The sequence below is a fragment of the Limanda limanda genome, chromosome 4 (genome assembly GCF_963576545.1).
Source record: "Limanda limanda chromosome 4, fLimLim1.1, whole genome shotgun sequence".
Taxonomy (NCBI): Eukaryota; Metazoa; Chordata; class Actinopteri; order Pleuronectiformes; family Pleuronectidae; genus Limanda; species Limanda limanda.
The window spans coordinates 13014608-13029617 of NC_083639.1; the positions used below are offsets into that span (position 1 = coordinate 13014608).

At 43.3% G+C, this 15010-nt stretch overlaps 2 protein-coding genes across 3 annotated transcripts; both read left to right on the forward strand.

The window, feature by feature from the left end:
- The first annotated feature begins 2058 nt into the window (after positions 1 to 2058).
- Positions 2059 to 7288, forward strand: LOC132999560 (trypsin-like). Its single transcript, XM_061069253.1, has 5 exons — positions 2059 to 2113; positions 3645 to 3804; positions 5007 to 5148; positions 5886 to 6152; positions 7106 to 7288. The coding sequence occupies exons 1-5, from the start codon at positions 2059 to 2061 to the stop codon at positions 7286 to 7288; spliced, it is 807 nt and encodes a 268-aa protein (XP_060925236.1).
- A 3405-nt stretch (positions 7289 to 10693) lies between these two features.
- On the forward strand, positions 10694 to 13389 carry camk2n1 (calcium/calmodulin dependent protein kinase II inhibitor 1). 2 transcript variants are annotated; one of them, XM_061070587.1, is made up of 2 exons: positions 10694 to 10853; positions 13244 to 13389. In XM_061070587.1, exons 1-2 carry the CDS (start codon positions 10694 to 10696, stop codon positions 13348 to 13350), a joined length of 267 nt encoding a protein of 88 aa, XP_060926570.1. In that variant the 3' UTR covers positions 13351 to 13389. The 2 variants fall into 2 exon arrangements, with proteins under 2 accessions (XP_060926570.1, XP_060926573.1); XM_061070590.1 differs by lacking the exon at positions 13244 to 13389 and adding an exon at positions 11737 to 11951.
- Positions 13390 to 15010: the final 1621 nt, after the last annotated feature.

The window sequence follows — 15010 nt, forward strand, 5'->3', positions numbered from 1 at the left end:
GCTTTGTAACTCATAGCCTTCATATTGTCCACATGCACGGTTTGGATCCTCCCTAAGGTGTCATTCCAAACCGTGAGGGGGAAAGGTGATAGCATGCTGCCCTTCTCACTCAGGTGCAAACACTTTTGTGTTAATATGAGAGGACTGAACACGTGTCTTGTCCTCTGATGTAATCCCCATATCTCCATTTTATAGATCTTTATTGTCCTTATACTCAAGTAGCATGCAATGTGGGAGGCTTCTCTTTCCACGAAAATAGCAAATATCTATGTACAATTAACAGATAAAGGTATATTTACCAATAGTACAAGATTTGCAGACACTTTTCCGTACCAAAGTTGACATAGCACATGTGTGTTACTGGCCATGACCGTGTGTGTGAGCCAACATGCGACACTGGAACTAAAACAGATAAATGGAATTAGTTTGATCACTTCCATGATACAAGTTACAGGGTGCATGGGAGGGAAATGCTGTACTCTGCAGGTCAGGTTCAAGGTCACATTTAAATCAACATAACACACATTAAAACCTGTTATCTATGTAACAAAGAAATGCAAATTTAACATATCTGTCATCCTTTGGCGTTAGAGGGAGAGATAGGGAGAAGCTTCATAATTTGTGTTATTATTTACATATGCTTTTCCTACTTTGACATGTCAAAATGTCGGCCGTGAAAAAGTTGTATTTTGACATTTCCTGTTGAGGAAGCCACAGGCCAACATTGCAAAAACAAAACAATAAACAACAACAGCAACCTATTTTCTCGTGTACCTGTTTATAAGATTTCTGCCTCTAAATCCAACAATTTAAATCAATAAAATATAATTTTCAACATTTTATCATAAGATTGACAAACCAAGTGCATTTTGAGAGACATTTCATGTCTAAGACAGCCTATAGAAATGTATGAAATACGTGTGTTTGATTCCTGAGATATTACAATCGTATGTTTCTTTTAGCTTTTGCCATAATGGCGGAATATATTGTGAGAAATTAAAGATATAACACCTTTGTATACACGTTAGGGAAATCCTCTGATGTTCAATGCATTTATATTGTGATAAACTGTCCATCATCATAACATGCAACCTGTAGCTCATTGAGAATAGATATATACAAATTGTCTTTTTATTGTAAAGACCAACTTCCGATTTGCATATTTCTGGAATATTCATCGACCTCGCCTTGTCTGCGTTAAAGCAATAGAAGACATAACCTCACGTTTGAAGGTGAGTGTCTGTAATGTTGGGTTAGTGTTGGTCCAGGGAACACCTGACCACAGGAGGCCACACAAAGCCGTCTCTCCCATTCCACCGGGTGAATCATCAATTATTCAGCTCGCACTAAATGTGGGACAAGAGGAGGTCAGGCGAGATTCTCTTCCCATGCTGAGAGTGATGCTGACTTGCCAGAAGGCTGCTGCTGCTGCTGCTGATGATGATGATAGTAATGATGATGATCAGAGTGATAATAATAATAATAGAGTTATTTCTACTGCTGAAGTGGATTTGATGATGACTGATGAGTCGGTACAGAGGAACACAGAATAGCTCGGCGTTGTCTTGGCTCAACACAGAGCTCTTCTCGTGCACACAGTGGGCCATTGAAACGTGTCAGCACAGATAAGCCTGGATGATGACACAGACGGAGCGTGCTGATACAGTATGGATGAACCCGCCCGGCACAGTACCCCGTGTTGCCATGGCAACAATGCAAAGCCCTTTCGACAAGTCCGGAGGGTCAGGGAGAGGAGTTGCGATAGTGGGGGACGGGAGAGGTGATGAGCAGCTTCTGAAGGTGAACTTTGTTGCTGTCTCACATTGCTTGTCCTTTCCAATCAATGCTACAGTGTTAAACCCCCCCCCCCCCGGTGTTAAATGATGAACGATGAAATTAAAAACCTTTTTTGTGCCCGTGGAAGAAACTGAGTCCCACTGTTCTCAAAGAGAAGCTGATGCTCAGACTGGGGACAGGAGCGGAGGACCCTGGTTGTGTGGCTGCAGTGATTATCGATGCTGGTATGGTGCGCTGCTTCCAGAAACCTCTACAGCGAAGATGAACTTCATCATGTGTTCCTGTGTTGTGCTGCTGGACCTCATGGCCATCCACAGTGAGTACATGCTTGGATCACTTTTGAGAAGAGAATATGTGTTGCTTTGCTTGTTGGTAAATGTTAGATTCTAGCTTTTCAAGGAGATGTCCAGTTTTCGGTTTCTCTTATTATTTTTTATTTTTAATATGTTTGTTTTTTCAGTTGTAAGGACAAGATTTTTAAAGGCAATAATGGGTAAATATAGTTAAGGTATGGGATGGTGTGATGTTTCTGAAACTTTTTTCATCTTACTTGTTGAGATTCTCTTTAAAGAAAAAAGGAAAAAGGCCGGCTTTGGCCTTCACAGGACTGTGGTAAACATGTCTGATTCAGGCCAAATGAAATGATTGGTGGACATACCTGACCGAGCTGCCGGCCTGTGTCCACCCAGTCTGTGCTCTGGTGAGCACGACCCGAGTCTTCAGTCAGAGAGACATACATTACTGAAGAGGAGACGATAGTCAAAGGTTTGCAAGTGAGCAAATATAGACCACAAAGAAGATGGTCTAGCAGTTGTGAGTCAGTGCACGTTCGGGAGAGTGGACGAGAGGCCTGATGGGACAGGGTGGGACGTATCTGCTGCAAAGTGTAGCCTGCTCCGAGGAATTGCAAAACTGCAAACTTACATTTTGATGCTTTAGTGTAATGGATTCAACCAATGAGAGGATGATAACCTTTGCTTTGATGGTAGATTTAGTTAATTATTTTACCCAGACTGTTCCTAGTCTCTGTTCGAAGCTCAGCTAACAAAATCAGTATCATATTTTCTGTATTAATAAACAAAATATCTGCATTCTTTTAAATGACTACCCTCTATTTTACAGGATCAACAGGTTAGTTTGTGATTACTCCTTATTACTTTTTTTTTTTTTAATGTTGTTTCTATCTTTTATGCTTTTATCTTTTTATCTTGTATTATTTTAATGTAAGGTGACCTTGGGTGATTTGAAAGGCGCCTCCAAATAAAATGTATTATTATTATTATTAGTGATCATCTGAAATTCAAACACATTTACATTCCACTGTCAGAGGAAATACTGCTGTTCCCACCATGTCCTTATGTATAGCCTGAAGGCAATGTACAGAGGACGAGCTGTTACATAAGGCAGGTACAGTGTAGGGAGAGCCCCCACACTCTAATGTTTCAGGGAGTGAAGTGTAGGTCGGAGAAGGTCAGGTTATGCTGGATAACATTCATTACACAGTGGCCTCCCAGGTGACAGAGAACCATGGGTGGGATCAATAGGAAGGGGTGGGGGGCTCGCTCTTTACTTTTCTCTTTTGTTAAGATTGGCTTTTTAAGTGTCACTGAAATCCATACCTGGTGAGGTGTCACTTGCAGGGTGTTTTGGATATTTAGCGATTAAGGTGAAAACATCGTTCTCACTAAAGTTAATTTAGACTCCATTTAATTGAACCCTAATCTACATGTCATCGGATTTGGGGAGGAAGACTTTCTACCAGGAAAAAAAACATGAAACTATTTAAAATCGATCTATCACAGCTCTTTTTCCTCCCATTTCATGTCGGTGTTTGTTTTTCCACACAGGCCGTGTGCTCATGCAGGGCCGTATCGTAGGTGGTCACACCGCTGCACCGAACTCCATCAAATACATTGTGTCACTGCAGAGCAGCCGGGGCCAACACTTCTGCGGTGGATCATTGGTTCACAGGTACTGGGTGCTGACAGCAGCACACTGCAACATCGGGTAAGGATTTTATTATAGCTGCCACCAGTCAGCTGTTAGAACTCACAAAGAAACATTTTCATGATTTCTATGTTAAGAAGGTTACATGCTTCTCTATGGTTTAATATATAAATGTAATGTCTGTGCTGTGGGCCTATCAATGGAAATGTTGGCCAGCCTGTTGTCCACTTTGGTCCAGAATCAAATATCTCATCATCTGTTGGATGGATTACCATGGTATTCATGCTCCCCAGATGATGAATCCTAACGACTTAGGTGATCCCATACTTTGGTATTTAACCAAATGCTAAATATAATGACAAAGAGATCAGCATCATCTCATCAATTTTGCTGATTGGCACATATTAGCATGCTAACACACCAAACTAAGACGGTGAACATGATGAACATGACAGTTGCTGAACAACATGATGTTCGTCTTGCCATTGTGAGCCTGATACCATGCCGGCATTAACATTTAGTTCAAAGCACCGCTGTGCCTATTAGCTGCCAGCTTGGCTGGAGACTCAATGACATTCCTCTGGCATTCTTTCAGTAGAATCTGTAAAAGTCACTGTGTAGAGGCAAAGTTGGCATGATTTATTTTAGTGAGCAGATGGTCCCAACAGATGCCTAAAAGCAAGAATCCATTCTGCTACGACTAACGTCAAAATAATACAGCTTGATCATGACGCACAGTGAACCTCTTTACAGGGAAGTCAGGCAGCACACGGATACAGTCGAGTGGGCTGACCTTGGTACATCAACTTGGAGTGTGTGTGTGTGTGTGTCCGGTCTGTGCGTGTGTGTGTGTGCGTGTGTGTGTGTGTTTGTGTGTGTGTGTGTGTTCGAGAGAGAGTGAGAGGGTCTAGAAAATTGGCTGTATATCTGTTATACTATCCCAGCCTTGTCCGCACACAGTGAGCTGTTCCTTGGCAGAGAACCACCTCATGGCTTCACAGCGGTCACCTATGGGCTCACTCTGTGACTTTGTAAACTGGCCATAATTATTAATGAATGTCATTCAGCATCGCTCCCAGCCTCCCTGCTTAATGATATGTCATCTGATTCAGTAAAATTATCACAGAAAAGACGAAAAAATAAGAAGCTAAAATATCATAATGTGTTGTCATCTCTTTCTTAGAAGTGCTCAAGACCATGATCTATCTTGTCTTATAATTGTGGATAGAAATGGTATAAAATTTAAATGACTTATCTTCTAGGGCAGAACACATGATGATTGTGGCGGGTGACTACATAGTGAATAACTTTGAGGGTTATGAGCAGTATGCTAAACCCCACAGGCTGGTAACCCACCCCCTCTACAACAGGAGCACGAACAACGCTGACATCATGCTCATTAAGGTACTGCACAAACACAGATCTGGACAACAATGTTACCAGTGTTATCAGTGTCTATTTCATCGTCATCACTCTGCTTTGCTCGATGTCCTGTGTTTCACCAGTCTACCATTAACTCTCTGCAGCCCAGTAGGCAAAAAAACATAACAAAATCCATGTTAAATATACTTTGATCTACAAAGACATCTTTATCTTTATGATGACCCGTGGCTGGAGGAATTATGTTTTGGGTCTATCTTCAAATTGGGTTTGAACGTTCTGGTGGACCCAATGATGACCTAATCAGATTTTGGAGGTCAAAGGTCATTGTTACCTTAAAAAAAATATGTTTTTGGTCTCGTGAACACAGCACCTCAGAAACACCTTGAGAGAGTTACTTCATATTTGGTGCAAAAGTTAAGTTGGACTCAAGGGTCACCTTAAATTTGGTGGTCGAGGGCCAAAGGTCAAGGTCAGTGTGACCTCACAAACCCATTTTTGCCTCGATAACATGTTATATTAAAACACCTCAAGATAGTCCTTTCAATTTTGAAACAAGTGTTCATTAACACTCACAAGATTTGGGTGGTCAGAGGTCATGGTGGCCCTTAAAAAACCTCAAGTAGATGGAACCAGTTGAAAAAGCATAATTTTATCTACAGACAATATGGAAAAAAGTGATCTTTAATGAATGATATGATATTTAGAATAAGCTGCTATGTCACATTATCACATATAATCTGTCCTGGTTTTCTGTGCAGCTGCGGGCCCCCATGGTGCTGAACCAATATGTGTCGCTGGTGCCTCTTCCCCGGCAGGGGACGGGTGTAGTTGAAGGCCGGGTGTGTCGGGTGTCTGGGTGGGGCTACAACAGGCTGGGTGAAGGCCAGGCCCGTTTCATCCTGAGGACGGTCAGAGTGCCCATTATTTCAACTGCAAGATGTAACAGCAGTGAGTCATTTAATGGAAATATCACAGCAAACATGATCTGTGCTGGCTACAGGACTGGAGGAAGAGATGCATGCAAGGTACGGGGATCGAATCCTTTCAAACCTTCTGTCATTAGTGTCAAGCAATAAAGGTGAACGGTTCCAGCTCTGAGATGAAGTGGGTGTTGGGATCTGTCTGATCTGGCCCGTGGTGACCAACATAATCATCTGATCCTTGAAAGGCCATTAATCTATTATTGAAATAACATATTCTCCAAGGCCCTGGCCATGGTTCCCAGTGTGTATGAAATGGCACAGGGGGATTACGCTTTTCATCAGCTCACATTAGAGCGAAACAATAACAGTTTTTGGGAAGCACATCCCCATGACACTGTGGATACAGTTCATCATGTCAGCGTAGTTCCGCTACAAGCGTTTATTAAACAGACGTGGCGGTCCACCCTAAGGAACTGTATTATGAAAGTTGCAGAAGAGGCAACAAAGCAACCCTGAAATAGCTCCAGGATAGAAAAGCTGGCTGTCGATTAAAGGTACAGTGACGGTCATCTGTTGGCACAAACAAACTGCGTGCACGGATTTGGCTATGAAAGAATCTCTGCCTCTAACTGAGAAAATACATGAAATTCAGTGTGTGATATAGCAATATGCTATATTTGGTCTAAGGTAAGAAGCAGAATGACATGAAAAGTGCTATATTTAATGGCACAGTAAGCAACTGCGTGTGTACAAGTAGAAGAAAGACGATTTTAGAAGGCCATATGACATTTTAAAAGGGCTAAACATATTTTGTATATACCTGTCCTGAAAAATAAATTTGAGCTTTTCTGCTGTAATTGTACTGCAACTGTAGACCAGCCACTTTCTGTCAGTTTAAGATTTCTCTGGTTTGAAGTTGTTATAGTAGTCTTCAGTGTTTTGCCTGATCTCCCACACAGAAGTGACCTCTGAGTGTATGCTGTAACACCAATCAAAGACATTAAAGCAGCTTGACCACATGTGACCTGTTGGAGGGTGTGGTCTTGTCCTCGCAGGGTGACTCTGGCGGCCCACTGGTGTGCGGGGGGCGTGTCTACGGTGTGGTCTCCTGGGGCAACGGCTGCGGGGATGCTAAGTTTCCGGGAGTCTACACGGTGGTGTCCAAGTTTCGCCGGTGGATAAATAGAACCATCTATGGATCCTACATCCGCTGCCCGAAATATGAAAGAAACGTATAAAACTAAGATGATTCAAGTTTTATGTTTAAAGCTGCTTCTGTGTAAAATGTGCAGAGCTTCTCATTCACTGGACTAGATCCATAGATTTAGTTCTCCTAGAGGCAGATGTGTTTTCAGTCATGATCTGATTTTTCTGATAATGTTTTGAGTAAAGATGGTCCATCTCATATTGTCAGATTGGCTGTAAACGGTGCAACAGTTAATAAAACTACTGTTCATGTGTCATTCCAGTCTTCATTGTTGAACTTTTGTACCAAAATTGAATGGCAATAAATATTCCGATTTAGTAAATGTGTGGGATGATTTGTGTCAAAATTAAATGGTGAACTCATTTTGTTGCCAGCAATGCACAAACCAAACTCTGGCTCTGTAGGGGGCCTATTGCATTTCTCTCACCTGAATGTATAGTTCACAGCAACATGTAAACTCTCTCAGGGCCAAGGAAATGAGCGATGAATCATTTTCATGACTCATCACATTGTGAGGTTTACGAGCCAGACGAGAACACACGGGTGGGGCTGTTGGGAGAAACAAAGCGAACCTTGAAAACTATTTTTGGTCATGCAAATAGGCAAATGGTTTTTATTCAAAGAACCGGAGGCCATAATTGAGTCTGGTAAGTGTCTCCTATTATACATCTGTGGTTCCTCCAATTGGACTTCCAGGTTTGGTCACAGTGACGGGTACCTGAGACTAAATTAACCCACGAACGCTCGCTTTCGTTGTTTAAATCACGGCTATTTTGAATCATGAACGTGGCCTTAGGGACCAGTAGGAGCTCTGAGGCTGCACTTTACACACAGCTGCTCCTCATTGGGGAGTTCAAACCATGTGGTGCTTAAGATCTGTTCTAATTTGTTCAAAGTGTATCGTAGAGGTTCTGTTGGGGGGGGGTGTAAGATGATGAGTTTTGTTTAATACTCCTAATAAATAATAGCAAGGACTGCTTTTTCTCTGAATTTCAACTTTGAGTTTTGCTTTATTACTCATTACTATTTAATGTTGTGAATAAATTCTTGATACCAAGTCTTCAAGGATTCTAAGAACCAACCTCTCAAATAAAACTGTGGGTAACTTAAAGTGACAGATCTCCTCATGTGATGTTGTAAAAAAAAAAGGTTTCTTCATGTTTGTGTCCACTGTGTAAGAGTTACCCAGGTTTGCTGTTCAATGCATGACAAAGAAAACACAACTCAGAACTGATGTGTACACAACCACATGTGGTGAAACAACATTTGTGTAACTGAGAGAGATGCTCTGAAATGAAAGGTGAGCCTCTGATAAAAATCGTGGCTTCTGTGGGTCCACGGAGAGTAGGTGTGTCACGGCTGATATCACCTTTCATTTCATTGTCTGTGTAATGATATTTGATTGAGGTCACCTGAGAAAGAGTCCACGAGCTGTCACCGTTCAATCACTGTCCTTTGCTCTGTGTCCTTTACTCTCTATACCCCTTTGTGCAGCTGCTCCCAGACACAGACTTATGTAAACAGCACAGACTCCAGTAAAACCAATGAGAGTTTGCCACAAACCTAATGACGATCCCCGGGGGCTTCGTTTAACAAAGCAAACCAGTTTCCATACCACTGACTGCTATCTGACTCTGTGTGGTAACAAAACACCAAGACCTTCTCAGACTGGATCTTGTTAGGTTTGAGTGTGTTATCTGAGCGCCTGCTATGAATCAAATAACATTTTATATGTAAGGCCCAAATGCACAAATCCCAATTTTTCATAGGGCTTAACAATCTGTACAAGGTGCGACATCCTCTGCCCTCAACCCTCGACTAGGGGAGAGATCAGTAAGTCCAGATGTCAGTAACATACACCCAGGTCTGGTCAGCCTGTGGTGGGCCGACCTCAGCAGAAGGCCTTGTGGTTAAAAGGCTGAAACATCTATTGATGCTCAGGTTCACAACTGGTGATATGTTCCTAACATCTGCTGGTGGTTGGCCACTTATCATCCAACTAGTGTGGAAGAACACACACAGGATATTCACAATCCAGTACATTGTTCTAAAATGAAAAGTATTGCTGAGACATTATCAATCATCATCAAGAAGATTTAGAGGGAGGTCATTATACGGGTTAGGTCGGGTTAGGGTCTCTATATAGGATTTGGAATGAGGTCCAAAGATCTTTAAGGTTGTGCTCATTTATTTCATTAAGGGAATTCTCGAATCTTATCTCATGTACAACTGACTTCACCTGCAGTGATTGTAACTGTAACTGTTATCCCTCAATGTGTTTTATGAGGCAATATGAAGATTAAAGAGTGTTTTTGATTTATATAAAAGAAAACTACCAGTTCCAGGTTTTACATAACAAATATCCAGGTAATTTCATGTTTCCTGGAGCAAGTCCCTGATGTCCAGTTTTGACATTTTAACCTCCATCCAACCCTCTAGAAGAGTCGGTGAAAACAGTGCAGGCCCTCAGGATGTCTGTGCACCACTGGCCCCAGACTCGCAACCTCAGTCTATGAAAATACCGCCATCATCCGGAGAGCTCTGACACTCTTTAAACCCCCTTAATGGAAAAAATAAATATCAACATTTCTTTCTTCATTTTCAATCAGGTTGGAGGATTTTAGGAGTGGCCGTGCGTAAAACGACGTTTTCCCACCGTACCTGACTTGCCTCATGTATTTCCGTGCCATCTCTCAATAATAAATCACTCGTCATTGGTTTGATTTGCCTCCCGGATCCCGGAGAGTGGAGCGAAATTCGTGCGCCACGACTCCTCCACAGCTCGAAGCTTCTCCGACCGGGCTGCAGCAGAGAGAGAGAGAGAGAGAGAGAGAGAGAGAGAGAGAGAGAGAGAGAGAGAGAGAGAGAGAGAGAGAGAGAGAGAGAGAGAGAGAGAGAGAGAGAGGACCCCCCCAGTGCAGCTCCCTCCCCAGCAGGTCTACCCGGGTTTTGCATCGCTCCTGGATTTGCATTTCTCCCTCCGCTTCTCCGTGCGTCGGGTTCAGCCGCTCGGAACCAGCGGGCGCTCCAGCTCCATTGTGCGTGCGCGTCCATTTCCAAGCGATACGCAAAAGAGAAAGAGGGACAATAAGAAAAACAACAACAAGCCCTGGACATTTTTTTTTGGAATGATGTTGCCGAGGCTGCACCAGAGAAGAAACTGAGGACATTTTTTTTCTTTCTCTTGTTGTAAACTGTTTATTCTTTATTTGAGCTGCGCACCTTCCACCGAAGACCTTCCACACGTGTCTTCGGGGGTAAACAGATCAGGGCTCGATCGTGTTCGGCAGATCGCATTGTCCCCCTCCCCACCTCCCATTTGTTTGGCTGTGCAGACAGACACACGACGACGAGGAGCTCCAGCTTTTTGGAGACGCGCTGTGTGCAACATCGCAGTCCGTGCGCCTTGGAGAGAGAGAAAAGACGCATTTCGGAGATGTCGGAAGTGTTGCCGGAGAAAATGAGTCACTATGGGAACGAGGGCGACGAGGGACACCTGTCCTTCACCTGTCGTCTCCAGGACACCAACAACTTCTTCAACGGCTCGCAGAACAAGCGTCCGCCGAAGCTCGGACAAATAGGCAGGAGCAAACGGGGTAAATATATAATTTAAGGCGTTTCTCCCCCCCCCCACACCACCACCCCCACCCCCCATGTGGATGTGTTGAATGCGATCACCCGGCGGAGTGAAGCCTGGACACGGGCTCCACCATCACAGTGCACGGTCACAGGAATGTTCTCTTTTTGTTTGCATGAGTAGTACGTTTTTTTTAAATCTTGTGTTCGCACTGCAACACAACTTGGATGCGCAGTGCACATCTGGACCTCGCTCCTTCCCAGTTGTGCTGCACGTCTCCCCCCCCCCCTCCCTCCCCAGTGAGCGTGCGGTGTAATTAAGATGTAGATGCAGTGTGATTGGGATCTCTCGTCTTTTTGTGTTTGCACGATGAATCCGGGCGGCTCGTGCCTTTTTGCTTGTGTTTGTCCTGATGAGAAGACTCACTTGTGGTGGCACATGCATGCACGCACACGCACACAGTTGCATGTACAGTAGTGCAAACACACACACACACACACACACACACACTATGTACACACTGCACAGACATTGCAAAGAGGCAGATGTGTAAGTGTTGCATCTGCAGGTACACTGCACGAAGACATGCAGCAATTCAAATGTGCATCACGCACGCACACAAACAGACACACACACACACACATACAGACACACACACACACACACACACACACACACACACACACACACACACACACACACAACCATGCTTTTCTTTCTCTCTTTGCAGGCTGCTATTCTGTCATGCATGCATACACCACTTCTGCCCATACAGCGCAGTGCTCATGGTCCAAGGCGTTAATGCCCCCCCCTCCTGTCAGTTGATGGAGAATTTTCAAGACGCCACACCAAGACGAGTCCCCCCCCCTACTCTCATTAACTCTCTCCCCTGTCATCCACAGTTGTGGACGAGGATGAGAATGGCGACAACGAAGCCCTGAAAAATGGAACAGAGAAGACCCCGCCAGAGGCTTAGAGAGCGCGCTCGTCTCACCATCCCCCAAAAGACACTCTTGAAAAAGATTTTTTATGGCGATATTTACTAGTTTTAATCCAAAGACACTGTATATAAGCACTTTCTCTCATGTGGCAGCAAGCAGCACTTCCACACCCTCCTCTCCCTGTCAGTCATCATGGCCGTCCGGGTGACACACACTGGCAGGGGTGGGAGATGGCAGCGAAGGAGACCCCTAGGTGGACCCCCCCCAACAAACACACACACACGCACACACACATATATATATGTATTTATACATACACATACACAAATGCCCTCGATCACAGGGTTTCGCCATAGATCCAAAAGTGAAGAAGACAACAAGCGAGGGGGGGGTGCGATGTAGAGGAAGGAGGCGGCGCTGTTAAAATGCAGAAATCAGGGACAGGATACAGAAATAAATCTAATATAAAAACTAAAGCACACACTTCTCCTATATGTTATCTATTAAACCTATGGTACCATTCTTTCTTCTCTTCATTTTGATCAAGGGAAAATAACTAATAGGATTTGTAAATATGGAGAGGGTAGCCCATATTTTCTTGCACAAAGTGGGAATCGGTAAACTGGCTTGTTCTCTGTGTTGAAGACTTTATTTATTGATCCTTTGGAATATGTCTTTTGCAGTGACTAAAGGCCCAAGGGAGAGGTTTTTTTTGTATGTCAAGAAGACTTTGAGCGAATGAGAGTGATGTTTTTTTTCACTTAACAATTCTCGATGTTGCCTGAGTGTTTTTTGTTACCATATTTTGCAGCTAATGAGTCATTTATATACAGTGTACCTCCCACCTGTTTGTAAGCTTCCCAGGCTTTCACCTGGATTGGTTGATACTGTAACTTGACTGTACACACCCTATTGATAAACTATTTATATTGCATTGTGCATTATCGTGTGTGCCAAATCTCATGAGGGATATACTGTACCGGATAACTTGTTCTTTATTTATTTTTTTTGTGCTTTATACATTTACTCGGACAGTTCAGTTGTTTTGTTGGGTTGCCATTTTTAGGGCTCTTTCTTAAAACACTGAAATACCAACTCATGCATGGCAAATATAAAATCATGCATGCACGGCAGAAGTTCTGAAACTCTTGTGTATTCTTGAAGCACCTCGTATACAGCTTTGAATGACAAACCTCGAGAAACAGTCTTAATTCTGCGTTGTACTGTACGATTCTCACTGATTTGTACAGTGGCCTAATATCTTGTAATAAAGATTTGACAAAGTACTATTTACTGTTTAGTGTTGATTGTGGTTTACAATGCGGAATGATGTACTTGATGTTGCTTTCTGTCTTTTTTTAACTGTTTTAAAACTGTAGCAAAAACACAAAAGTATAGTTTTGTATCGGAGAGATGAAGACAATAGCAGATATAGCTTGACTGACTTTCAGAGATGTCCCTTGTACAGTTTACCCTGCTGTTAATGGATCGCCTATGTGGATGCCAAGGAAGGACAAGTCAGCATTTTCCACTGAGAAAGCAGTGTCCCAATCGTTGGAAAGATCCGAAAGATGAGCAACGGAAACATGAAATCTATGCTTTGTCGTGATTTGTTTGAAGGAGAGCACAGAGACACTCGGCTCTGACTGCTGCGCAGGAAACCACGATTTCAGAAAAGTGCTACAGTATTGCAAATGATTCTGTGGGGAAAATGTACACCACTGCTTCCCAATGCAATAAATGTCTGTTTGCACCTAAAATCTCAGCTCCTCTCTTTGATCAAGTCCTCCCTTTAACTCCATGGCCAGAGATGTAAATGGTGCAGGGGCACCGAGGCATGAGGAACACTGATGAGACGTGACATTTCCAACTCTGCTGTGGTGACTAAATGATTCATGTTATGTGACGATGCTCTGTCAGTGTACAGCATCTTAAAGCCCCCCCGACCACCAGGATTTGGACTGAGAACACATATGAGCACACACACACACACATAACCACACATGTGTATGCCTCAGCTCCAACTGCAGGCGAGACTAACATATTGCTTGTCTCTCCCTTCCCAGTCTTGACAGACATGAAAGGGACTGCCTGGGCCGGGTACCATGGTAACAGATGCACCTTGCACTCAATGGGGGCTGCGGTGGGTTTTTTCGGTGCAGAATAGTCTTCCCCGAGCCTCGGCTAGATAACATCGCTATCTTTAATGGAATGTTCTCCATTCCCTTATCTGTGCCCTCTTCTCTCAAGACCCCCTATTCACTCAGTGGCGTGACCGCATTATCCTGCCCAAATAGTCCCTTCAAAACAGCAGTCAACCATGACGCTCACTGCAGTAACAGCCTATCCCCACACACAGCACGAGAGGATGTTACGCTCCTCGTTTGGAGGGAGTGAAACTTTAGGATGGTGTGGTTGATCTTGATCCTACGTAAATGTTGCAGTGAAAGCCTGGTATGACTGAATTAACGTCGGCTGTGATCATTCTTTACACATCCACAGCCAACATGTAAGACTACAGCAGTGACATGCTGCTGAAAACCACAAGAGATGAAGAGTAGGGAAGAATCAAAATGCTCCTGCTGTAAATACCAATGCAGTGAAGCTTGTAGTGTCCAGCTTTTGTTTCTTAGCTTTTTCCTTTTTCATTACATCCATTGCAGGTACATGCCTCTCTGCAACCCAAGAAATTGACCACCCTGTCAACTGATATCAAAGATTATCAAAGGAGTCTCACCAAAGTTGAGAATTTCAGTTTTATAATATTAATCTTGCTTTTGTTCTCTATATTGAATCAGAATGTGGAATAAAAGCTTTTCAATTGCAACTGATACACTGAACAATATATAGCCCAAAAGGAAATATAATTTACAGCTCTTGACATTTACCTGCAACATCTTAACAGGTTAGTTACAGTATACATCTGTGATTTGAAATGAAGACATGAAACATGTAGATGGAAGGTAAATCTGAGTATTAAAAGTATTAAAAAGAAATTTTTTGTATTCCACCATTTTCTTCCTCTTCTCTGAGGTTGGGTCATATTGGCAACAGGTTTAGCAGAGTGTTCTAGACGTTTCTTTGCTCAGCAACGCTTTCCAACTCCTCTTAGGGAATCCTGAGGTGTCCCCAGGCCAGATGTGATATATATAATCCCATCAGTGAGTTCTGCTTCTACCCCCGGAGGTGTCCTCCCAATGGGTGTGCCTCCAAGAGAAGGCATCCAGGAGGCTCC